This window comes from Nicotiana attenuata, chromosome 8, assembly GCF_001879085.1.
Source record: "Nicotiana attenuata strain UT chromosome 8, NIATTr2, whole genome shotgun sequence".
NCBI classification, from domain to species: Eukaryota; Viridiplantae; Streptophyta; class Magnoliopsida; order Solanales; family Solanaceae; genus Nicotiana; species Nicotiana attenuata.
Window position 1 is genome coordinate 40,136,971 of NC_031996.1, and position 27,360 is coordinate 40,164,330.

The following is a 27,360-nucleotide window of genomic DNA, read 5'->3' on the forward strand; positions in this document are numbered from 1 at the left end:
CAGTTGTGTGAGGCACAAAATAAATTTTTTCCTCCATTCATATCTGAAGCGGCCCTAACACTCCTTTGGAAATACGTAACTAATCTTGTAACAAGAGGTATTTTACATAATAGTGTTAAATTTTCTTTTCTTTTTTCGCTTTTTTTCTCAATTCATCTTAGGTGTGTCAATGGATATTTAAAAATCGACTAAACCGACCGAACCGTACCGTACCGAACCGATTTTTAGGTTTCTTTTAATGAAACCGTAGGTTTTTATATAAATCTATAACCGAACCGATAATTAGGGTAGGTTTTTTATTTTATAAAATAAATCAAAAAATACCCAACCGTACCGAATAAATTTACAATGTGAGAAATATATTTATATATTAAGTTTAAAATTAATATAGCATTAAATTTTTTCTTGGGTATTGGAATTATGAAATAGTTACAAGCCAACAAGTAATTAAACTTAAAATTCTAATTCCCAAACCTATTATGCTACTCCTACTGAAACTAAATTATTTTCAGCATATTCACTAGCAAAACACAAGGTATTGTAGCGATTATGAGTAGCAAACTACAATGTATTGAATATGTTTCCTTTCGTATGATTTAGATTTATCTTTTTGAATATTTGATCTTCGATAGACTTTATTCTTAAGACCCAGCTTGGTGAATATCTTTCCACTCATGTAATTTTTTTTTTTGTATTTGCTTAGTTTCTTTTACGCTGATTTAGAATAGTTGATGGATCTATACTCTACCATCTTTTATATTTTATTAATTTATCACCTTTTGAACTGTAAATATGTCTAGAGAGTTTTGCTAAGTCCTATAAAAGTACGTATGTTATTGCATTCTACTTCTACTAGTGATTTTTACATGACATTTAAAAAAAATTATCGAATATTTACCGAACCGTACTGATACCGAAGAGAAACCGACATGATTGGGACGGTTCCGAAAAATCTAATTTTGGTTATACATAATAGAATAACCGAAAAATTGGTATGATACAAATTTTATAAAATAACCGGCCGAACCGAACCATTGATACCCCTAAATTTCATCTCTCACATTTCTTTCCTCTCAAGTACTACCACCGCAATATTTTTTTATTTTGTGCCTCACATAACCAACACTAGTTGTATGAGGCCTTTTCTTTCTCATAATTTTGTGGACCCAAAAATATAAGGGAAAGATACTGGGCTTTTAAGGGGACTGGGTACAGGGAAGGTATGGCAGGGGTGGGGGGGGGTACCTTATGGAGATTTTTGTTAAGGGAATTTAAGGGTATATGGTAAGGGTACTTTTATAGGTACCTTACTAGTACCCCTACCGGTCCTAAGGAGATCGATACTTAAGGGGGCGGCACAGGTACTTAGGGGTATTTCTAAATTAAAAAACTTAAAAAAAATATTATATTTAAATACAAACAAACTTTAATGGGTGAAAACCATTCAGTATTTTTATTTTAATACCTATAAAAATAAAATTACATATATTTTTTAACGATTTACGGAAATTTTAAATAACTTTAATTGGTTCTTCACTTGAAATTGATAGCACTTAATTTTTTTGCGTCCTCGCTGTCTCCGGTAGATAGTATTTCATTATAGATATCGCCGTCTTCTTGAATTATTTTTGGAAGATCAATGTTTCTTCTCTTCCAGTATTTCAGTAAGTCTTCATTTCCTTCATCATTGCAAATATTGTTTCTAATAGTTATTCAAGAAAAAGCTTGAAAAGCAGAATAATACGTTGCTCGTGTGTAACGCCTAAACCGAGAATGGTTAGGATTTATTTCAAAACGAGGACCCCTCTCCTTAGCATTATCCTTAGTCAATCTAAACATGCTTTTTACCAGTTTAGGAGCCATTTTTAATGATAAATAATTAAAATTACAACAAATAGCAACACAAGTATAACAATAAATAAACGCGAAAATTAATAATAATGATAGAACATTAATTACAATTAGAGTTAGAGAGCGATAGAGAATTAGAGAGATATGAGAGCTTTGTGTGAAAATTGAAAGAATAACATAGAATATTTATAGCTCTAAAATATGACCAAAGTGTATTTGAACAAATTTTGAGATTAAAAAATATAAATTAGGGAGTAGGAGGTTGTTAGGGGGCTAGAGAGGCAAATAGCCGTTTTTGGCCGTTCCAAAAAATAACCGTTTGGTTAACGGTACAAAAACGACTTCATTTAAAAAAAAAACTTAAGGGTACCGGTTCGGTACCTGAAGGGTACCAACCGGACTGATTCTACCGGTACTCTCCCAGTCCCCTTACCCTTTACCCAACTCCCCTTCCCCTACCCTCAATCTGGATTGATACGGTGCGGTACTGGTACCGATACTGGTTTGGGGAATACTCTTCCTTTAGACAACCCTCATATAAGTTCATAAATTTATGAGATAAAAAAGGCCTCACATAACTATGTCAGTTGGGTGAGGTACACCGTAAAACTTGCGGTCAGTCACAAAATTTAAATGTGAGATTTTCCGATGTGAGTTTAAAATATACTACCATAAATTCTTGAATAGATAGTACTTTTAAGCAAACATGTTATACTTTCAAGATATGTATCTAACAATCCAATCTTGTGATCTTTACCTATCATTTTAAAAAGGCAAAATACATAGTTTATCCATCCACCTTGCACCCAAATTTCTGTTACACCTGTTGACTACATATTTAATTTTACACACCAAACCTTTCAAATGTGTGTCAATTACACACTACTTTTGACCAGCCTAGTTAATATTCAATGTTGTGTGTAAACGCGCATCTCTGAATTAAAAAGCACCCTATTAAGCAACTGACAATTTTACAGAACCGACCCGCTCAAATAAAAAACACCCAACAATCAGTGCACCACCTTCCCCACCATTGCAACGCCTTCTACACCGTTGCAACCCTTCTTCTTTGTACCACAAAACTACTAGCTGAAACACCCAAATAGATACACAGAAACATCATACTCAAAAAATTTCACCCGTCGGAATTTCGCCTGAAACTCCACCTTCGACCATCCCTTTTCTTTCTGTCATTATTTTTTCCTTTCACAAAGCTAGAATGATGAGCCAAAAAAAAAAATAACGAAAAGGAAAATTTTAGTTCTTTTGTTGGCAAAATTAAAAGAACCACAAAGGCCACTCTGTCAACAAACTTCCAAAATAAGAAATTGAAAACTTAAATTCAAACAAAATGGTTGAATTGTTTAGGAGAAATTTCAAATCTTGAGCAACAACAAAAAAAAAAAAAGCAAAATGGGAGAAGGTTGTCAGGGAAGAACACGAAATAGGGGGAGATGAAACCGGAAGGGGAAGAGTTTTTTGTGTGGAGTTTGTTGGGGGGGGGGAGGGGGGAGGAGAGGGGGGATGACATAGATTGGGGAAGGGGATTGGGCCGGGGAAGAAGCCAAGAGAGGGAAGGGTTATTTTTCCCTTTTTATTTATTTGTTAATTGGTGTAAAAAGGAAAAAACTTAAAAGTTAGACACTTGATTCTTTATAAAACTCGTGACATGAAAGTTTTATCATTCACGCGCTTGTTTTATGTGTGTAACACGCTGGTGACACATAGCTAAAGTAGCGTGCAATTGACACATATTTGAAAGGTTTGGTGTGTAAAATTAAACCCTTGGTCAACAGGTGTGTAATAGGGATTTGGGTTGCAAGGTGGATGGGTAACCCGTTTGGACATAATTTTTTTTTTTACTTTTTTCTAAAATTTTTTTACTTTTTTTCGAAATCAGGGTTTGTTCATAAAATTTTTAATTTTCACTTGAAGATGCATTTTGGAAATTTTCGAAAATTTGAAAAACTCCAAAAAGCTGTTTTTCAAAATTTTCACTCAAATCACTCAAAAAACTTCAAAAACAACCTAAACTAAAATTTATGTCCAAACACAACTCTAAATTTCAAATACCATTTCACTTGAAATTTTTTTTCACAATTTTTTAGAATTGTACAATTCTCATGTACAAACGCCTACTATGTATTTTGCCTTTTAAAAAAACAAAAGTGAACCCGCTTACCCATCACGTTTTATTGGGGTCGGGTCTAACAACTATGATCAATGATCAGTACACCTCGGGAAAAGCAATATTTAGTCAGCCATCAGTCTTGTTCTACCTCATCCTAAAAGCTATTCTTCTCACATTCTAAACATCAGATATCGAACTCGGAAAAAATGGAGTTGGAGGTGAGAGTCGTCGGAGGAATCGAGAGCTGTTTCGTGTCGTTACCAGTGAGCTTAATCCAGACTCTCGAGTCCACCACCGCTTCCGGCTACCTTCCTCCTATTCTAGCCCTCGAACTTCGCTCTCCTCAAAACGCTAACCAACTCTGGCGTGTTGCTTGGTCCGGTTCCGCTTCTTCCCATCCATTTCCTAATTCTATTCAGGTTCACACATCTCAATCTCTCAAATTTTCCTAACGAATTTAACTAATAACTGGAAATGTTCAATTTTTCTTTTAGTTTGTGTGATTTGTGTTGTTTGTTGTGTGGATGAAGATTGCAAAGCAATATGCCGAGTGTATTGGATTGTCGGATCGTGCAGTGGTTCGAGTAACAGCACTGTCTAATTTGCCTAAAGCTACTATGGTTACCATAGAGCCCGATACTGAAGATGATTGGGAAGTTTTGGAACTTAACGCTGAGCATGCCGAGCAGGCTATTTTAAAGCAGGTGCTTATAGTTACTATGTGTTATTGATTGAGAATGTGTTGTTTCACTTGTATACAGTTTTTCCTCGTTTTTTTTAATAACCGTGGTGCCCGACCAGCTTGCGCGTACCTTGACTAATTCTTTGGTAGACCAGATACTTTGTCTACCAAGGCTTGGGCAGATGGAAGAAATCACCTAGTGGTTTTTAGCAAAGAAAAGTTTTTCTTCGTTCTTGTATATCATATGTTTTAGTATTTACAGGTTTTCCTGTAGCTTTTGCTTATAATAGGTTAAACTTTAAATGCAATGGATAAGAAACTACCAGGATATGATTTTTTATGTGAATTTTATCGATCACCTTAATTGTGATATTAAAATTTCATATGGATGCGATGCATAAGACACATGACATTAGTGTTTAAGCCAGGTTGTTTTCTAGCAAACTGCTTGTTCCCCTAAATATAAGTTAAAAAAGAAATAACAATTATAGAGGGCATGACCACCACTATGGGATTTGTTGTTGGGGCAGGCAGAGAGGTATAGCTGCACAGCAATATGTTTATTTGTATACTTTTTCCATGTTGCTCCGCTGCTTTCTTGCTCTAGGGTGGCAGATTTCTGTATTTGTTTTTGTCTGATTCAATAATAAACCTCAATTCATACAGTTTTTAAGAAGGATTCAATTGAATTAATGCTGTGAATTATGGACATTTCTAAGAGAAATGGGCAAAGGATAAGAGAAGCTTATGGGTTTTGGTTAGCATAAGGCAAATTATGCCTTTCATTCCTAACTAGCTTAAAACAAATTTATGAAAGATTGACCTGTTTTGATGATGTGATTCTTAGCTCAACCCTGTGTTACCTGCGAAAAAAGAATCATACCTTGGTTGCTGACTGTCATCCTTTCTCTTTGCTCTTGGTTTTTGGTTTATTGCTCAAAATCCAGCTAGAAAGTATGCACGTTTCATTTGGAATAAGCATGAGCATCATAATGTTACTTGTAGGTGGGAATGCGTGAGATTGTTTCAGATCTTTCTTACTCTCTAGAATTGACTGTTTGTTAACACAAGCATAGTACTTGTGTTGATTGGAGTTGTAGTTACTACTTGGAGTAGTTGAGGTGAGCAAGTCGGCCAGAGCTCCACAGTTATTTAAAAAACAACAAAATTAATCCCATTCCCGGAGAAAAAGGAGGAAGATACTCGTTTTAATTTTGTAAACATATCAAAAGACCTACTGAACTTATGTCATAACATACTCTTTGTGTTTCACACTAAATTCCACATTTCTCATCTGGGTCGTGCCAAATTAGTATCTAGTTTGATCATTTAGACCATATTACCACCTATTTTATTTTTGAGACTGCTACCATTATATTTTAAAAAAAGGCACTAAGGCAGTGCAAAGCCATATGTACTGGGGGGAAGATCAAAACTGATCCACCAGACTTACAAAAAACCTAACATGTCAACCAGGGACTCTGTATTCTCTACATGCCTTTCTTTACACCAAAAATAAAACAAAAGAATACAATTCATCTTAACATTCTGAAGAGTATTGTATCTGTCTTCAAAAACTCTTGAGTTCCTCTCTGTCCACGTTGTCCACCATACACAAGCAGGTATCAATCTCCACCATGTCTTCTGACTGACTACACCTCCAATGTTATTCCAGGACTTTAGAAGCTCCAGAGTAGTTGCAGGCATTGTCCATCTGAGGCCCACAATGTTAAGGAACAATTGCCACAATTGACTAGTGATAGGACAGTGCAGAAACAGATGACTGTTGGTCTCCAGATCTCTGCCACATAACAAACATCTCGAGCATAATAGAAATCCCTCTTTGTAGGTTTTCTTGGGTTAAACAAGCTTCTCTTGACCATATTACCACCTATTATACCCATTCTAGAGTTTTTCCTGGTTCCGTACTTTCAGTTCACTCCCCTAGTTAAATCAAAAAAGATAATCTATCACCTGGCCTATAAACCCACTTCTTGGAAGGTAATCCATGTTCAAGTTAGTATACTATTCTGTCTATAATTTTCTTTCAAGAGCAGTGTTGTCAAACACAATATTTAACTTGAAGCCATGTGAATGATACTGTTTTCTTGAAGTTGACCAATACTCAACCATTGTGTATTTTTTGCAGGTTGGTATTGTCCATGAAGCAATGCGATTTCCTTTGTGGCTGCATGGGCAAACAATTATCACATTCAAAGTTTTTTCAATCTTTCCGCTCACACCGGTAGGTAAGAGGATGTTAATTCCTTGGTTGATGTATGTGATTTATTGCCTATCATGCTCTATTTTTTTATAAGAACTTGGTTGCTAAACTTGGTTGCTAAACTTGGAAGTTCGCCCCATTACTGGAATATAAAGTTTCGAAGGAAGATGCATGTTTTGGAGCTTAATGACTACTTTCTTTCATGTATTGTCTGACAATGTTGCCTGTATCTTTGTATTACATACTAGAAAGAGAAGATAATTGCTGGTATCTGTTAGCGGGGCCTATCATTTACTAATACCATGGATTAAGGCTTTTATTTTTAAATAACCGATAAATCCTCGAGGAGCACAGTTCAAAACTCGGTGGATAATGGGCTTGCCCCTCTACCAGGTTTTTGTCTACAGTAGGGTTTGAACACGTGACATGCACCTAACTCATAATCACAAGTTGCTCTCTCACCATTAGACCAAAGCCCTGAGGCACTATGGATTAAGGTTTCTTAAATCATTTAATCAAGTACTATTTGTTTTATCTCAAGGCTTCTATTTGCCTTCATTTAATCAAATATCAATCCTTATACAAGGAGGGAAAGAAGATTATGATATATAACAATTTGATATATGTTGCATATTTGCAGTATGCTTGCTGGAGTTTTACCTTTAGCCCCTCTCCCTTTTAGCGTCAGGTTTCGTAAAAGAAAAAAAAACTCAGGTTTGTGTCAAATGAGATCAACAATAGCAGGACATATATAATGTTCTTTTCACATGCTTAATATGGTTTTTGAGAACTTCAAAATCATGAAAAGCTGACTTACCCGGTTGTTATCAGTACAACTTGTACCAGGAACTGAAGTTGCTGTTGCTCCAAAAAGGCGAAAAAGAAATATTATTTCAGGTGAGGATTCCATGACGCAAGATGATAAGATTTCGGTCTCAAAGGCACTATTGAGAGTCCAAGATACTGGTGATCAATGCATTCATAGATACGAGGCTGATGGAGTTGAGATGAGAGTGGTTTTGACCTCTGCTATCTTCATTCATCCAGACACAGCCAGTATATACTCTTTTGAACCTCTTCAGACTGTGGTAATAATTCCCAGATTGCTTCCCAAAGAGACCAAGAAGAATCAGGAGACAGATAGCCGTAGACTGAAAAATAGTGCAACTTCAAAGGAAGTGAAAGTAGGGGGTGCACCTGACAAGCACGATATCCATCAAGCAATGGTTCGTCTAATATTTTCAGAATCAGTGGCTAAAGGACATATAATGCTTCCTCAGTCTCTTCGGCTTTATTTGAGAGCGGAGTTACACTCATGTAGGTTTTTCTTTGCAGAACTAAATTGATGCACCAATTGCAGAGAAGCTGGTGTTATCTAACAGTTCAATTTATTACTCATTATTCGGCTCAGACTTGTTGGTATTTTAGGAAGCAAGTTACTTATATTATCATTTCTTATTAATGCGTTTTTCATATACCATTTGAACTATTCTATTATTTGCAAGATTTTTTCTGGTTTGTCACCCATACCTAAGTATGAACCAACTTCCATTGCAATTAAAAAAAATATGATCCAACTTCCATAGGAAATAGAAAAACAGGGAAGATCACATTCATTTCTTCCATTGGTTCATTGATTGATAATTGTCCAACTTGCTAATAGCCACTCCTTAAAAACCCCTCTTGTCAAAAAAGCAGCGGAAGAACCTCAAAAGAATTGGACATGTTACCTGACCAAAATGTTTCTCCTATCATGTCCAGGATTCTATCAAGAATAAATTGGTTTGCTTGCAATTATTTCACCTTTGTTTTCTTACTGTACCTCTGAAAAATTACTTTAATTCCAGGTGTTTATGTGAAGAGATTCAATGTCAAATTGAAGAAAGAGTTTCCTTTAGTTTCGCTTTCACCTTGTGAATTCAAGATACTCCAAGAGAATGGGGTTTCTGAAGAAAATAATGCTGAAGTTTTGGGTAACAAAAAGAATAATAAAATAATAACAACACTTCTCAGAACCAATTCAGACATTGAGATGGGTACTATTGACTGGTCAACCCATGAGAAAATTGCCACAGCCTTTTCTTCTGAATCCAGCAAGGAAGACAAAGAAACGAGCGTCAAGTCTGATATCAAAAAGGGCATTGCAGCTCTTTTGCGTAGATGGTGTCTTGCACAACTAAATGCTGTCACGCTAAAGGCTGGAGTGGAAGTGAAATCATTGATTTTAGGAAACACAACTTTGCTTCACTTCAAAGTGAAAGATGACAGATCCATAAAACATGGTGTCCAAACAATGAATGGTGGAGAAGCAGCGCTAGATGTTGTGTATGTGTTGTCAATTTCTGATGAATCAATACATGATGAAAAGATTGATGCATATGAAGTTGCATTTGATGAAGGAAGCAAGTTAACTACTTCTCCCGAAAGCTTAGAACCTTGGCTTGGAAAGCTTCAACTGGGCAATGGTCTCTCCATTAGGACTGTCAGGGAGAAATGCTTTGCTAAAAGCACCAGTCTTACAATTTCTTCATTAGACTGGATGGGAATGGCTGCATCTGATGTGATCAATAGTAGGTATTTCCTCGTTTGATTAGCGTTAAATCATCTAATTGTCTGAACGGAACTCTAAATGCATTTGAGATTTATAGGAGCTGTATAACTGCAAAATTTCTACCCTTCTATAAGGACATCTATTTGTCTTTTACTTTGTAAATGAAGATATATTCCAACAGTAACTTTTTAGTAAAATTGTATGAGAAAATTATGCTTATTTCTGAAATGCAACATGCTGAATTTCCTTAGTACAAATTGAAAAAAGGTTTCTATTATAGGTAAGTAAGGCTTGATAAGCCGGAGTATGTTTGTGTAAGAGTAAGGGACAGCACACAAAGGGAAAAAGGAAGGGATAAATAGAGTATTGAAGGGATTGATGATGTGAATAATTTGGAAGGGAAAGAGGTAGGCATATGAAGAGAGGAAAGCAGTGTATACCACTAGTTGACCCGGGAAAAGAAATTTTGGGGTGGTGAAAGACACTTTCTTCTGTCCAGGCGTTGGGTCTTTGGTGATAAAGTTGCTTTCATGTGAGATGGAGAGGTAGAGAGCTTTCTAACTATTTCCACGTTAGCAGATGGCTGTCACGTACTATGTATGATAAAAGATGGTTTGGGTCGTTGAGTACTGGAATAAGTATTTAAGCTGCAAAATTTTCCCAATGGGAGAGCATGAAGTGCCAAATGCTGGAGGAATACAAGAATGCAAAGTGCAGTTTATGGTACTTCTTTGTTTTCTGATACTTTTAGGCTTTTAGCAATCTCAGTTTTCAAAATCCCATTCTTATTAGTTGATGGAGAAATAAATCCACATAATAATAACCAAGATGCAGTTGGTGGGTAAAGAGATGGAGTAATACTTTCTTCAATTTTAACTGCCAGTGCTAAGTTATCAAATCCATTGACAATTTGACATCAGTGAAGATCTTGAAAGGTTTCAGCTTTAACTGAAAAGATTGTGAACCATATTTGTTTATGTAAGTCTGCAGTATGTCAAAGAGTTGTGCATGCATTTATTTCTTGTTTTCTGCCAAGCTAATATTGTGACTGGTGATTTTTTTTTTTTTTTTTTTTTTTTTTTTTTTTTTGTATTCAGTTGAGTACTATTTTTCCCCCTTGGAAAAGGGGAAAATTTCCAAGGGAAAAAAATAGTATTTAACTGATTAAAAAAATATTCATCACTTGCATACTCTTTTTTCCCCCAGTTACATACTATTTTTTCCCTTGGCTGAATGCTATCATCACTTGCAGGGTTGGTAGTTCTGTTATCTTCAGCGTCTTGGATGTTGTCCAGTGCTTATGATTTTCCGCTGCCAGGACATATTCTAATCCATGGGCCTTCTGTGAGTTCCCTTTTTCCAGTTCCTTTTTTGTGTGTATGTGCTGAATATTTGGATGTTGAACAGTTGAAATCTCTGGAGAAGCTTGAAAGTGACTAGATGGTTTACAAGCTACCTTTATGGTGTTTCCTTTTCGTTTGTGTTTTCCCCTCTCTCTGCTGGTGTAATGTTTGGTTCCTTGAGAGATGGAATAGTATAGGAAATATTAAGCAATTTGTCTCTCCTTTCATGCTTTCTAAGTCAAAGGGGAAAGAAAAGAAGAACTGAAAGGTCATCATAATAAAAAGACTAACCTAGTGAAAAGGAAGAAGAACGAGCTGTACTTACTTCCCATGTTGTTTGACTTGCTTTGATTGTCTAGAGCATTCTTCCAATGGTCCCGAATTAACTTGGTCCCTGCAATTTTTGGACCATTAGATATGCGAAACCTACAAGATATAATAGCCCACAATGCAGGGACCGTGCAAGTATCTTGGTGTTGTATGAGTAGAGTTGGCTTATTTCAGAGGATAATTCATGCTTGTGTCTTCTTATCTTTCTTTGACGAGAACTTATAGATTTAGGAAGAAGCCAGAAAAAGAAGAAAAACCAAAGGAAGAAAACTTACCAACCACAAAAGGCTAGAATCTTAGGATGGAAGGAACTTGAATGGCTTCCAGTCTCTTGAGGAAGCTGAATGAGTCTAAACACTCATATCTGAAATCTGGCTCCATGAGATGTAAAGATGCAAGAGTTGGATCATAGCATCTCAGAGATGGCAGATGTTCCTTGGTGTTTTCAATGTAAAATAGTGATGCAAAGCAGCTTAAAGGAAGCTATTATATGCTGGATGGAAAGGATGGGGAAAAGACAACATAAAGCTGAAAAATTCCACCTTGTATTTTACAGGTGATTTGGAATGGAAAAATCACTGGTGTTTTGAGCACGAAGAAGCTGCAACACATGTATACAACATAGGTGTTTCGTGTGACAAGAAGGTGCCACCAAAACCTAAAGGTAAGTTCTACAGTGGTGGTCAGACCGACTATGTTGTATGGTGCTGAGTGTTGGCCAGTCAAGAGCTCTCATGTCCAGAAGATGAAGGTAGCAGAGATAAGAATGTTGAGATGGATGTGCAAGCACACCATGTTAGATAGGATTAGGAATGAAATTATTCGGGACAAGGTGGGTGTGGCCCCTATTGAGGACAAGATGCGGGAAGCAACGCTTAGATGATTTGTACATGTGAGGAGAAGAAGCACAGACGCCCCGATCAAGAGGTGCGAGAGGTTGACATTGGAGGGCCTAAGGGGAAGTAGAGGTAGGCCGGAGAAGAATTGGGATAAGGTGATTAAGCAAGACATGACGCAGCTATAGCTAACCGGGGACACGACCTTTGATAGGAAGGTGTGGAGGTCGAGGATTAGGGTAGTAGGTTAGGTAGTCTAGATTGTTCATGCCGGTAGTATTAGTACGTATTCTCGCATTCTGTTGGTATTAGGTTTCTATGACTACCTGTCATTTCTTTTATTTTGGGTCATCTTGTTGTTATTAATGCTGTTTTTGCATGGCTTCTTGGTGTTGTTCGTTCTTGTTTTTCTTTTCATTATGGTGGTACTTATGCTTTCCCGAGTTGAGGGTCTATTGGAAACAACCTCTCTTCTCCACAAGGTAGGGGTAAGGTATGCGTACGCACTACCCTCTCCAGACTCCACGATGTGGGATGATACTGGGTATGTTGTTGTTGTTGTTCACACTCTTCGTAGGAGAAACTACATATATCTTTTTGTAACAACACTCTTTGCTCAGTGCGTTTCAAATTGATGAATAAAATTCTTATTACTTCTTAGAAACAAAATGCTATAATTCTGAGGCTCAGTTTCGAGGAAACCATGGTGATAGTAAATCAATTTTTGTTTTAGATACAGACACTTGGTTCATTTAATTAGAGACAAACAAGTTTATATGTTATAGAAGACTTTACGAGCCTTACTGAAAGAAGGGAAGAAACTGTTGGTATAATGATTTGCATCTCTTCCGATTTGATTTATCAAAGGGTTTTAATCTACTTGAGAGCTTGGTCTATTCATCCAATTTGGATTTAGTTGTTTTTTGGCATGAATACGGTTGTTAATTAGGCTTTTAACTCCTTGTTTGGCCTTCAATCTTAAAGGATGAGCCCAAGTATCAAAATGCAAAAGTTACTAACGGTATCTTTTGTCCTGTAAAGGTAGTTTGCAGCTGTTCATTGAGGTATAATCGTTTGTATATCATCCTTGCTTATACACACTGTCTACAAAAGTTATGAAAAAGGATGCGCGGTAAGGAAGCGTACAGTCACAGGGTGCTGAGCTACCTTTAATAGTAATGGTATCCTTTAGGATATGTCCTGGAATTTATGGATCTAAACAGAATGATTGTGTAGAAATCCAATCTATGTAATATGTGGGACGTAAGTTGATAAGTGTAACTCTATCTCTATTATTTATCTAGGTTAGTTGATTTAGTATGATTTTGACCTTGACTAACGTGAATCTTACAATATTATTGCAAACTGTTGAATGAACCCCAATTTGAACATTTCTACTTTTTTTAGGGTTCCGGGAAAACATTATTAGCTACAGCAGCTGCTAAATTCGCTGAAGAAAGTGAGGACATCTTGGCCCATATGTAAGGATTTGTTTGGCCAATCCCACCAAACCTTTGTTTTCTGTTGGACAGCATCTTAACTCCATTTTGAAGCTTCAGCTTGATCATTCGTGATTCTATACCAAGGGATGTGGTCTGACTCTTGTTTCTTCCTGCAGAACTTTTTTATCTTGTTCTAAGCTTGCTTTGGAAAAGCCTTCAACCATTCGTCAAACTTTGCTTAGCTATGTTGCTGATGCGTTGGATCATGCACCTTCTGTTGTGGTATTTGATGATCTTGATAGCATTGTTGCAGCCTCCTCTGAGTCTGATGCTTCTCAACCTTCTTCCTCATCAGCAGTGCTTGCAGAAAACTTTGCTGATATTATGGATGAATATGAGGTGAGACTTGCCGTTAGAGCTTTAAAGGAGCTACTTTAATATTTATCCAATGCTTGATTTGTGTTCAATCGTGTTTGAGTCTAAACGAGCTGTATATTGGAACCTCCATGGCCAGCTTGATTTCTGTTCTCGTCTTAGGATCTGCGCTAACTCAGTTTCCCCATAAAATGACGGAAGGTTATTTGCTTCTGAATGAGGTAGAAGTAACACAACTGATGAGAACATTAAGAGGTCGTTTGGTAGAGTGCATTAGAAAAAGTAGTGCATGCATTAGCTTTGTATATTAGTAATACCTTGTTTGGTACACTTTTTCAACCTACGTACAACTAATAGAAGCATTAGTTACACACCCTATTTGGTTTTATCCTAGGTATAGCTAATACATAGCAAGCTATGGTATTAGCAATACCAAGGTTATTAATACATGTATAAGCTTAGTTAACGACAAAATTGCCCCTTCAAATCTTATGCTTGATTAAAATTCTTTTTACCTGTTTTTCATTAATATAAATAAGGTATAGGGTGACAAATTTGCCTTTCCTAATTTTTTTCCACCCCGTTATGTAATATTAAATTCTTTCAATTAATCATCCCTTCTATTAAATATCATAATTAATAAATAAATGAAAAGCTAAAAAGTCGCAATTCCATCTATTTTCTGTTTCCTATGATGCTTATATTATCTTTCTGATTTTTATTGTTGTCACAGATTCTATTATCTATTTTCGTCTTCTTGAGCTGAGGGTCTCTCGGAAACAGCCTCTCTACCCCTCCGGGGTAGGGGTAAGATCTGTGTACATTCTACCCTCCCCAGACCCCACTTGTGTGATTTTACTGGGTTGTTATTGTTGTTTCTCTACAATCGCGGGATTCTTCCTCTTCCTCTCCTATGAGGCCAATTGCTCCATGGACACAACGTCTTGGATCAGCAATTGCAAGAACTGTATAACAACAAACCCAGTATAATCCCACAAGTGAGGTCTAGGGAGGGTAGTGTGTACGCAGATCTTACCCCTACCTTGAGGGTAGAGAGGCTGTTTCCGATAGACCTCCGACTCAAGGAAAGATGTAATTTTTAATACAACAAACCAAACAGTCGATAAGAAATAATCTCAGCACAACTAATGCATGCATAACTAATACCAGCATTACTAATACACTCTATTCAGCTCTATGCTTATACACTCTACCAAACGACCCTTAAGGACTCTGACACAGTGGAATTCATGTGTCTTCCCTATTTTAATTATGGTGCGACTTTGCTGCCTTTCCATATTTTCTTTTCATGAGTTTAGACAAACCTAGAAATTTTCATATTGTTCTAGTCGGTGGAATAGTAGAGGTGCGAGTAAGCTCACGTTACTGGTATTAAAAGATATCTCTTTCATGCTTGGAGAATATGGTGAAATGCTGGAACAAAGTAGGAGGTAATGTAAGGCAATAGAAGTGGTGGAAATCTAGCCCTGCTTGCATATGGTGGACTGTGTGGACAGAGAGAAATGCAAGGTGTTTTAAAGATATCAGCAGTCCTATACATAGAATTAAGTCAAACTGTATTTTTGTCCTCGTACTCATGGTGCAAAGAAAATTATGTAGAGGATGCTGAATCTTTACTTGATTGCTAGGATCACTGTAAAGAATTATAAGTAGTTCTTGTAAGATGAACAAGACTGTTTAATTGAACTGTAAATAGAGTGGTCAGCATTTCCTTAATGCTGACGAATATCTGTTTTACCAGTTTCAAAAAAAAAAAAAAAGATTATGGCAAATGTCCTTAGCCAAGGGCATTCAAGGTTTACAATATTATTTGCAACTTCTCTGAGGTCTTGGGCTCTTTCATCACAGTGCCTTTTAACTGATAACACTGTTTCTGTCTGTTAAACAGGAAAAACGGAGGAACACGTGTGGGATTGGCCCAATTGCATTTATTGCTTGCTCACAGTCTCTGACTAATTTACCACAGGACTTGACCTCTTCTGGTTAGTCCATCATCTTTCAGGGAGAAATCAGTTTTATTATTTATGACAGTTTAAACCGTCTTCCTCTGTCTTCAGTACCGCCATACTTTATTCTTAATCCTAATGTTTGGTTTTTATTATGGTCAGGGAGGTTTGATTTTCATGTTAAATTGCCTGCACCTGCTACCACAGAGCGTGGTGCCTTGCTAAAACATATAATTCTGAAGCGTTCTTTGCAGTGTTCGGATGACATCTTGCTGGATATAGCGTCCAAGTGCGATGGATATGATGCATATGATCTGGTACTTAATTCAGCCCTAAGCTTGGCTAATAACTGACTAAAACAATATTCGCTTGCTGCTATCTCGGCCGCGTATGAATTGCTTTTAGCTTGATCTGGAATGAGTAAATCTGTCTCTTCCTGCTCTCCCTTCCAGCTAAACATCAACATTCTTTCCTGATGGTCCCTACCAAAGCAAAACGTTGTTGGGTACAATGTTTCTCAATAGTAAATTGAAAGGCCTACTCAGTTGATGTGGTGTCACCTATCTTCTCAACTATTTCCCCTGATTCATTAAGCTGGTTAAGATTGATATTGGGGAAAATAAACGTCGCTAACAGGTGGCATTACAGTACGTTCAGGAGAATTGTTAATTTTATCTTAGATGTTCAAACTCCAAACATCCTACCTTCTGCAAACAATAACCACCACCAGGGGTGGACCCACATGTTGTCAAGGGGGTTCAGTTGAACCCGTTTCATCGAAAAATTATACTGCGTATATTGATAAATTACATTTAAAAGAGGAAATTTACTACTATAAAAAAAAGTTTGAACCCACTTTAACACAAACATGCTTCCTGTAGGGGTGGTTGAGCGGGTTCAAAGTGTGTGATGGGTGGTGGGATCGAATCCCATTTGCAGCGTTTCCCAATTTAGTTTTTAATCTGTACTTGGAATGGAGCATATGCAACGGAAGGCCGAGACCATCTTTGTTTCAAATTAAGAGTCTGTTTGGAAAGCCACCCTGTAATTGAAATAGGTGTAATTACTAGGGTAGTAATTACACAACCTAGTAATTACACAGTTGTGTAATTACGACGACATGTTTGTTTGTCATAGTGTAATTACAAGTGTAATTACACAGTTAGATTAAATTTTAAATTAAGTAATTATCAAAACTTAAAATCTAATATAATAAATATATGCCTATAAATTTTTATAAGTATAAATGATATTATATTTGGTATTTAAGATGTATATTTTTTTCGTGAATATACATTAATTAGTAATTATATATTTAAAACTAATATTGTAAAAATAATTTATATATATTTTTTAAGTTAATAATATTTAGTTTAGAAACTTACAAAAATTAAAAATATATGTATTGTAAGAACATCATGGAATTCATGTTTGATAAAATAAATTATTTGACAAAACTAATCTATCAATTCTAACTAAAAAATGAACAACATGCAATGTGAGCCAATATTACTAAAACAAGTAAGTTGGAACCATGAATATAACACATTTTCAAAATTCAACAACAAAAAAAAAACCGTTTAACATATGTCAACTTCCAACATAATAATAGTAAGTCCCACTGCAACTTAAGATTAGGAAACATGATAAGTTTATAACCACATTCAACAATGAAATTACACTTTAATTGCATCACTCGTTATATGCCAAGTTTGTTAATGACTCGTTATTTCTAATATTAAGAGTTGTAGTTTCAAAAATTGAATAATAAAATAAATAAAATATAAGCAAATTACATGGAATCACAAAAAGTAAAGATAGAGAAATAAAAGATAAATAATGTACAAAGAAAAATATATTTTAAAAAATTAAAAATTAAAAAGTAAAAATAAATTAAAAAATTAAAATAATAGAAATAAAAAGTTATAAAGAAAATAAATTAAAATAAAAACAAAAAGGAAAAAAACTAAAAAACAACATTGTAATTACACAGTGTAATTACCACCAATTCTCACCTCCCCCTTGAGAATTGGAGAGTGTAATTACACCCCTCCAATTACACCCAATTCCATGCTGACCAAGTAATTACTTGGCCAAACAAACAAGCCAAACTGTGTAATTACACCCAATTACACCAAAATCCATTTCCAAGGTGGCTTTCCAAACAGGCTCTAAATATTATCCTTCAAATTTATTACTCTCATGTTCTCTCCTTTGTCATTTCACTATTTCACTTCTTTTTTTGTTCTCTTTTCTCTGTAAGTAACTTCTTATTAATAACAAGGAAAACTCTAGATTTATTTATATCTTAGAGTTAATAAACATTTGTTAAATTAAATTTTTTGAAGTAAAAATTTGTTACATTAAATAGATAATTTTTTAAAATAGAGATAAATAATCTTTTTTAACCTTCATGAAATATTTTTAGGTTTGTTAAAATTATCGAGTACCAACTTTAAAATGACTTCATTTTGAGATTGTATTAAGAGCAAAAAAGGATAATAAAATGATCAAACCCTACTTGTCATACCCGACACTACTTATGCTATTAGACGCGTGCGTCTTTGGCTGAACCCGCTTGTGCAAAATCCTGGGTCCGCCACTGACAACAACAACAACAACAACAAACCCAGTGTATTCCCACAAGTGGGGTCTGGGGAGGGTAGTGTGTGCGCAACCTTACCCCTACCTTGAGAAAGTAAAGAGGCTGTTTTCGAACTTGCCTTCTGCAAACAGAGAACTAAAAAGATATTCTCATATTACTTCTGAAAATACTGACCATGTACATAACATCAACTGTAACTTTAAGCAATGTTGAAGGCATAATTAAATAAATAAACATATGCTCTCTCTAACAGTTTAAGTTTTTAGATGAGATGGTCACACACTTCAACAAAGTATTAGAGCAAACAAGAAGTCGTGAATTCGAGTCTCACTGTCACCAACTATAAAAAAGAATGTCCACATGCTTGGCTCATAAAAAGAATCAAGCCCGCACGTAAGTGAGTGTGTTGATATAATTAAGTAAATAAAAGTGCGATCTCTCTTACAGTTTAAGTTTTAAGATGAGATGGTCATATACTTCAACAAGGAATAAATGAGCTTGATAGTAGAACTGCGAGCTCGTTTTTTTCTAAAGAGAACACTTCATTTGGCCCTTTGATAAAACAACTTCCTCTTTATTTAGGAATGTGCGGCTATTTAATTGAGAGATGGCTAGTAGTAGACAACTTAGGTTTTGTCTGTACTGGAAAAATTGAAACGAGTAGAAGGATGAACTTGTGAGCCTACTATTATCATGCATTTTACTGCTTATCTTTTGTTTAGTTGGGACTAGGGGTAGCAAACGGGCGGGTCGGGTCGGATATGTGTGGGTCGAAAACTGGTAATGCAAAAAATGAATAAATATCTGACTCGACCTATACTTAATATGGATAGAAAATGGGATAACCGGCAGATAATATGGATATCCATATTATACATAGCTTCTTGAATATGATCATTTTGGGGGAACTCGTAGTCTCCCAAACTTGAGGAACCCACAATTTGTCTTTGCAAATGCAAAAGTTAAACCCATTGGTCATCTATTTTTAAGTGGATAATATGGTTATTATCAATATTTGACCAATTCTTAAAAAAGTTCACTATCCAACCCATATGACACTTTCGGCAAAACTCAATTGACTCTTACTTCAGAAAGTACTTTAGATTCATACTCGTATATGATTTTTTTTTTTGGGGGAAAAAGAAGTGCAACATAGATGTGATTGTTTTCACTGAACTGTACAACTGGAAGACGGGGGGGGGGGGGGGAATGAAGAAGGGGAGAAAAGAAAACAAGCAGACCTGTATCTTTCTTAAACTCAAGAAGTCACCCTGTGAATTCTATAGGAGACATCCACAAACCAGAGTTTTTATGAGATGTAACTTGCTTTTCAAACTATGAGTACCCTATAGTAGGTTTTATCATTTTTTCTTCACTTCGTAAATGATTATAACAAGGTTCAATTTGTATACCTCCTCGAATGCACTATTATGCACTCCTGTGCTATACATTCAATAAGTACACAGCCTGCATTTTGTTTAGATGTAGATGATGACTATTTGAGTATTCCCAAGGATTCTATATATTGGCCACCTTGTACAGAGAGCCTAGTTATATTCCTACACATGTATCTGCATCTAGTGGTGCTTAACTTACAGCTGACTGCTGATGCCACAGGACCATTTGCTCCAACCTTGGTGGTGCAGGATTATTCGACACATGGCTTGTATGTTGTAGCAGGATGCCCCATAGATTGATCGAGTTGTGAGTAAGCGTACTGTTATAAAGAGGAGACGACTTAACAAAAACATGTGAATAAACATCTCACATTTTAGCGAAAGTAAATAATTAGTAATTTACATTGATTTTAGCAAATTAAGTAAATAAAAGTAATTAATAGAATTGTAGTTTAGCAAAGTCGAAAAATAAGATTAAAACTACTTGTGGAAAGTTGTTAAATACTTTAACAAGAATCTGTTAAAATTGGTGAAAATTTACCCATTTAATCTGTATTATCCGAAGCATTAAAGTATATAAAGGTTGCTATGCAAGAACGAATTATTATGTGATCAGTGAACTATTTCCTTTCTGTGAGTAGTCTTAAAAATTGGTCCATGTATGTTCATATTTCGTTATATCATGTACGAACATCTGGTTTTTCCTTATATTCCTACTCGTGGTTGGACAGAGAATCAGTACAACTGTGATAGAGAATCAGTACAATTGCCCTTCTATCCTACTGTCTAAACAGCAATAAGCATCTGGTAGAAAGTTATGTGGGCGAGCATTTCAACTTGAAAATGGCGATCAGAAAGAAGTATTTATACATTTTTTTGGTTTAACCATCCCATATCGAGAGCCCACTGTATCCGGCTGTAGAAAGCCCACTATGTGGTGTTTAAGTGCTCCGTACGAAAGGGGACTCCGTTTCCAGGGCTCAATGCCAAGACCTCTTGTAAGGATGGAGGAACCTTTACAATTTCATCATGTCCTTTGGTGGTGAAGTATTTGTACTTCATAGACTGCATAGTAGCTGCTGACCAGAAAACTTTAATATTGTCCATTTCTTAGTTGTATCATATATCTAGATTAATGTCCCAAAGTTGTGTTAAGGATGGAGGAATCTTTACCATTTCACCATACCCCTTGGAGGTGAAGTATTTGTACTTCATAGACTGTAAAGTAGCTGCCAAACAGAAAGCTTTAATATTGTCCATTTTTTACCTGTATCATCTATCTCGATGATTAATGTTCTAAAGTTGTATTTTTTTGAAGTCGTCAGTTGAAAATATAATTTTCGTATGAAACTTTGTCATTTGTGTTCTGGTATAAGTTGATGGAGTTTCTGATTTCCTTTCTTTAGCTACCAGAGGAACACTTGCATTTATGCTGGGTTTCATTTTATTTCAGGAAATACTGGTTGATAGGTCTGTTCATGCTGCAACTGGCCGCTTTTTTACTAGTGATTTGGGTGGCAGACAGGACAAACCTCTTTTACTTAAGGATGATTTCCTGCATGCCATGCATGACTTTGTTCCAGTGGCAATGCGTGACATCACTAAACCGGCTGCTGATGGTGGTCGGTCTGGTTGGGAGGATGTTGGAGGTCTTAATGACATCCGGAATGCTATTATAGAGGTAAATGTTTATTTTCTGCTTTTTGGGGTTTTATATCCTTACTGCTACACTAGTTAATGTTTTAGTTGTTCATTAGATGGGACATTGATGTAAATTTTAAACAAGCAGTTATTTATTTTATGTCTATGCGTCAGCTCATGATTTCTGTTCCCCTTTTATGTTTTCTTCGGCTTTTCTCTGCTTGTATGGAACGTGCAAAGTAGATCGTGGTTGGTCCTAAGCAATGTCTTGCGCGAAGCGACCCACTTAGAACAAGCTTCCCTTTATGTTAGGGGAGCACTAAAAATGCAACTTCGATAGGATGCGGGATTTGCATTATCAACATTCATTTGGCACATGGAGGTTAATTTGATCCTCCTTTTTCTTTCAAAACTTTGGGTTCTAATAAATACTTTGTATAATCTTTTAATTATTGAGTTAAAAATTGCTCCCACTGAAGGTGTGGATATGACAATTTTAAATTTTATGCTGGATATGAGAGAGAAAGGAAGTGGACTTCAAAGTTTTTACAAAGTCATTTTGTTTCTAATATGATGAGAGAGAAACCTGAAGGTAAAAGCTTTTTGCCCTTGGACCCGTGATTTATACTCCATATTTTATTTCTTTTGAACATTTTAGACTTACTTCCAACATCAGAAGAAATGTGAACATCCATTCAGCATTTTATCAATATAAATTATTCTTTCACATTTGCACTGTTTTCTTCTACTATTCTTTTTCCATCTCTCCTTTCCATAACAATTAAGAAACATGCTGATGGCAACATCTATATTGGCTTCCCTGCATGATTAACGATGTTTTTGTAAGGTAAATAAGTTTATTAATTTTTGAAAAAGCTCCCATATACAAGAGGTATACGGAAAAGTAGTGACTCTACATCAAAACATGATTCTCTGCAAAAGACACACAGTCATCTATACAAATAGGAATCTCATGGGTGCACTGAAAGCAATCAAAGACGTGAGGCTATTCCTCAAATATACAAAATCATTTTCAATCTCCGCAAAGGCTCTCCTATGTCTCTCCCTCCGTACAACCCACATTAGAGCTAAGGAGGCAACTTCTCATGCCATTGGTCTTCTTTTCCCTCTGGTTGAATGGTTATAGTTTGCCTATATTGTTGAGTTGGCTTCAATGAAGGCAGGCAATAATTATTACTCATGTAGTGGGATAGAAACATTAATTATTAATTGGCTTGTCAGCTTGTCAGAGAGATAGAATACCAGACACTCTAGAATAACTTTAGCTTGCACTCCTTTCTTTGTTTCATCAGCTTGTTGGGGGTTCTTTTCTTTTTGTCTTGTTTCGTTATGTAACTTAGTTACTCATCTTCTATGTTCAAGTATGCTATCATTCAGCAAATATGGATGAACATCCTTCATAGTGAATGATGATAAATGGTTGTAAACCCCTTTGAACTATGTATTAAGTAGTATGGGTGTTAGGGTAAACAAAAATCATGTTCTAGGGTTTGCATGTGCTTCACTTAAATGTTCTCTTTTATTATTTCATATCACCTTTAGTCTTCTGTTCAACAGAAAACAATAAATAAATATATTATGGGAAAATTTCACATAAAAAACAATTAGGCTCCCTACTTTTTAATTTATTATAGCCATATTTTAATTTACAACCAACTACCCAAAATTAATAGGCTAAGATTCAATATTCAACTCCAATAGGTTCTAGAAATTACTATTTAATTTTTAAAAAAGATTGCTCAAACTTTAAGTTAATTTTCGAATAAGTAACTGTGACTCAAAAATTAGTTCAACAAACCAAATCCTTTGGATGTGTGAAAATTAAATTTTTAACAAGCTTAAACATGTGGGTTTTAAATTTCGAATTTGATTTTGAGAAAATTTGAGTGGGTGTTATTTAGACTTGTTAGAAATAGTATAAGGAGGTTGTATATAAAATTTGAAGTCATTTAATGGAGATTTGGACTGGTTTGAACAAGAATCGCAACTGAAAATCGTGGAAGAGCTTCGTCTACAAACGTTTGTATAAAGGTGTATAAAAGTGTATAATAGTGTATAAGATGTGTTTATACACTCATATACATATTATACAAGATTATACATAATTATAAAAAACTGACTTCGTCTTCTTCCTTGCGTCTTTTTCAAATTTAACTCAAATTTTTGCTCAAATCTACTCCAAATCACTTCAAATTAAATTTTGTACTCCTTTTGATATTTTCAATCAATTGGAACAACATCCAATCCAAACAACTAACAAAACTCAAAAAATCCTATTTTCGAAAGCAAAGCTTCGAATGGCCTTCAATGGTGGGACTTCTACTCTTCATTTTTTCTTACTTGCAACCAGGTAACACAGAGTAAGAAGCAACAATGGCGGACAGCCTTTGAAGCATACGTAGAAGAAGTGAGAAGAAGAGAGAGTGAAAACAATGGTTGTGAGAACACATATTTAACTCCATAGCTTTTAGAAGCAATGGTTGTGAGAACACATATTTAACTCCATAGCATTTAGAAGCAATGGTTGTAAGGACACAAGTTTAGAATTTGCTAGTGCTTTCAAAATATGTACAATATGGGCTAGGTTGGGTAAAACTTAAAAATATGGGCCATTTTTTGTTATGGTGTGAAGTCATGTGTATTTTTTATAATTCTCCAAGTTCTTTCAACCAGTGTTTTCTGGCCTTTTTTCCTTTTTATTATGTGAGGCACCATTGCTTTTAGAGTGTAGAGAGTATCAGAAAGAAATTTCTAAATCTCAATTTTCCTATACTTCTGTGCCTACTACTATTATCAAAATATAAAGCTATTTTTTAAAAAACATTCCCCATTACATTAGTGGCATTGTAAAATGACTGCTTAAATAAATAAGAATTTTATTAATCTCTGACCAAAAGAGTTTTTTTCTTTTTTCCAATGACTAGTCCCTGCTAAAGATTGAAGAGAAAAGATTAACGAATGCCTTTTTCTATAAATTCCCCTCCCCAGTGGTCCATCTCTTAGGGTAACAATTTCCAACCTAGCAATTAAGGAAAATTCACTGAACGGTTTGGACTCCAATGGCAAAAAATCTGGAAACTAACAGATGCACTCTCCATCCATGGATCTCTGTGGTCTGTTTCAACCTGCATTGATTACTATCTAGTAGTACAAAATTCAACAAATAACAAGGCTGCATATATGCTCAATCACTGACTAGGCCAAGAACCAACAAAAGTGCCAACGGATGAAATACGGGTACCACATATGCAAGTGAAGGCAAAAACTTGAAAGCAATAGTAAACAAAGCCCATCCGGTTAGATGCTAACCTTTTAGCAGCAAATACAAACACACCCCGTTAACACTTCAACACCATCCAATTCAGTAAGAAACTGCATTAATTGAACAAAAATGAAAATTATGCAAGGTAAAAGAGGATGGAAACAACAAAAGATGTGGACAAGAAATAACCTGATTAACAACTCTATCAGTAACACCAGTGTTTCATGCCCTCTATTTGGAGCGATAGAATCAAATTCATCAAAAAATAGAAGGCATGGTGCTGCTGCAGCTGCTTTTGAGAATATATCTCGTACCTAAAAAAATAATTAGCATGAACAATCCAAAAGCTCCAAGAAAAGCTAGAAACTAGGATGTAGGGGGTTGACAATTTGGTCTTCAGATAGCTATTAGATTTTCAGAACATTTATAAGGCTTTGACCAATCTATTATGGCGGAATAGCCTAAATAGCACTTATACTTGTGCCACTTTGTCATGCCGGTCCCCAAACTTAACAATTTGCCAATTGAATACTTACACTCCTTCAAACCGTGTATAATAAACGCTTTGAAGGAGTGTAAGTGTTCAATCGGCAAATTGTCAAGTGTTCGAGGCCGGGATGACAAAGTGGCACAAGTATAGGTGCCATTTAGGCCATTCTGCCATCTATTATAATGAAAACTTAAGTTTAGTTATTGTGTCCATGATTAGGAAAGACAAGGTTACTTGTCCAGTTTGTCCTTACTTGAACTCTAAGCAACAACCTTCTGCGAGGTGGGTTGGGATGGGGATGAGACATGAGAGCAAAAAGTTGAACCCGAGAAGATGATATCCAAATTCTGTCTTGATATTTAATTTATTTATTGATTTTTCCTTCTTCTTCCTACTTTATAGTTTTTTTTCCTGGGGGTGGGGGTGGGGTGGGTGGGGCGGTGGGGGGTTGGCATCATCTTGATAACAATACTAGATGAGGAAAGGCCCGTATACGGGCCCAACATTGTAATCTTAAAAATTATTTTTTGTCGGTGCTCAATTAACTTTTTGATAAATAAATCGATCATTGTTATATCTATTTAATAACTGATAGAAAATGAAATTGGGATCACAATTTACAATTAATTTATTTTAATAATTTACAAAATAAACTATAAATTATAACCTGATTAAGTTGCTCCAATTATTAACATAAAAAGACTATGTGCTATAATACTCATTTTAACATCAATGTCAAATATAAACATCAAATGTAAAATTGATTCACTAGTATTATTTCCCCACTATATTCGAATTTTTAATTATAGGGTTTTAATTTTTTCTTAATTAAGGATATAAGAGAAATATTTTTATTTTTTCTATAGATTTATCATATGTTAATTTTTATAATGAAATATATAAAATATTTTAAGACAATTTATAGATTGCTGAAAACTTATCATGGAAGAATGGAGTTCAAACCATATAAATCAAATTTTCACATCAATTAAGTACATAAGAGATAACCTCCTAGAATAGATGAACAAATATCATCACTTAAATTAACTTTAAGATTTAACAAATTATAGTTTTGTAAATTACTTTTGAATATAAAATTTTAGGTTTGAAATCGCCTTCAATAGTGTGAATACATGAAAACCTTTAATTTTATTTTTTAAATTGTGTTAAAATAGTATGGGTAAATATGAAAATCTTGTAAATATTTATCTATATTTCTTTTTTGTTGCTTTATTATTTAAAAATTAATTTACTTTTTCTGTGAAACTTTTAGTTGACTGAAACAAAAATTAATAATTTATCAAATGAGAAAAAATATTCAAAATGAGTATTTGCATGGAGTAACTCTATGCAAAAGTAGTCTTATCAACACTACATTTAAACTTTTAAAGGAGTGTTGTGGTCAAGGGAATGTGGGGTCCACGTATATCAAGAAGGAATCAATTTGCATTTAAGAAATGCAAATAATACAATAATTTTTTTCGAAATGACATATATGCCCTTGGTTGACCATCTTTCCTTTTCTGTATAATAGATGTGTTAAAATAGTATGGGTAAATATGAAAATCTTGTAAATATTTATCTATTATTTCTTTGTTGCTTTATTATTAAAAATAAATTTACTTTTTCTGTGAAAACTTTTAGTTGACTGAACAAAATTAATAATTTTAGCAAATTGAGAAAAAATATTCAAAATAGAGTATTTGCATGTAGTAACTCTATGCAAAAGTAGTTCTTATCAAACACTACATTTAAACTTTTAAGGAGTGTTGTGGTCAAGGGAATGTGGGGTCCACATATATCAAGAAGGAATCAATTTGCATTTGAAATGACATATACGCCCTTGGTTGACCATCTTTCCTTTTCTATAATAGAAATGTACTAGGAGAAGTGGAAAAGTTGTAAATTCACTTACAGCTTGCTCAGAAGCACCAATGTATTTATTCAGCAGCCAGGACCTTTGACTAGATAAATCTTAGTGAGCATTGCAGCAGCTGCAGCACCAACAATGTGTGTTTTGCCACAACCAGGGGGACCATACAACAGAATATTGGACCGCATCCTTAGAGGAGCTTGTGCAAATATATTTGGAAATTTGGATGGCACTCAATCATCTGACAGCAGCAAAACAGGAACTTGATATGCTGAACAAACTGATCCAAGCTAAAGTTTTTTTTTTTTTTTTTTTGATAAAGGTAACATAAGATCCAAG

At 35.2% G+C, this 27,360-nt stretch overlaps 1 protein-coding gene across 1 annotated transcript in view; it reads left to right on the top strand.

Moving 5' to 3' along the window:
• LOC109231686 (peroxisome biogenesis protein 1) overlaps positions 4,093-27,360 on the top strand; it is a 29,953-nt gene continuing 6,685 nt past the window's right edge. Inside the window, exons 1-13 of the mRNA XM_019397328.1 lie at positions 4,093-4,401; positions 4,513-4,686; positions 6,814-6,913; positions 7,720-8,205; positions 8,736-9,458; positions 10,692-10,783; positions 13,356-13,429; positions 13,567-13,789; positions 15,675-15,768; positions 15,895-16,049; positions 21,188-21,467; positions 21,550-21,614; positions 23,747-23,803. Of these exons, the coding sequence (XP_019252873.1) occupies positions 4,189-4,401; positions 4,513-4,686; positions 6,814-6,913; positions 7,720-8,205; positions 8,736-9,458; positions 10,692-10,783; positions 13,356-13,429; positions 13,567-13,789; positions 15,675-15,768; positions 15,895-16,049; positions 21,188-21,467; positions 21,550-21,614; positions 23,747-23,803 (2,736 nt within the window). The 5' untranslated portion in view covers positions 4,093-4,188. The remainder of the gene's footprint in view (positions 4,402-4,512; positions 4,687-6,813; positions 6,914-7,719; positions 8,206-8,735; positions 9,459-10,691; positions 10,784-13,355; positions 13,430-13,566; positions 13,790-15,674; positions 15,769-15,894; positions 16,050-21,187; positions 21,468-21,549; positions 21,615-23,746; positions 23,804-27,360) is intronic.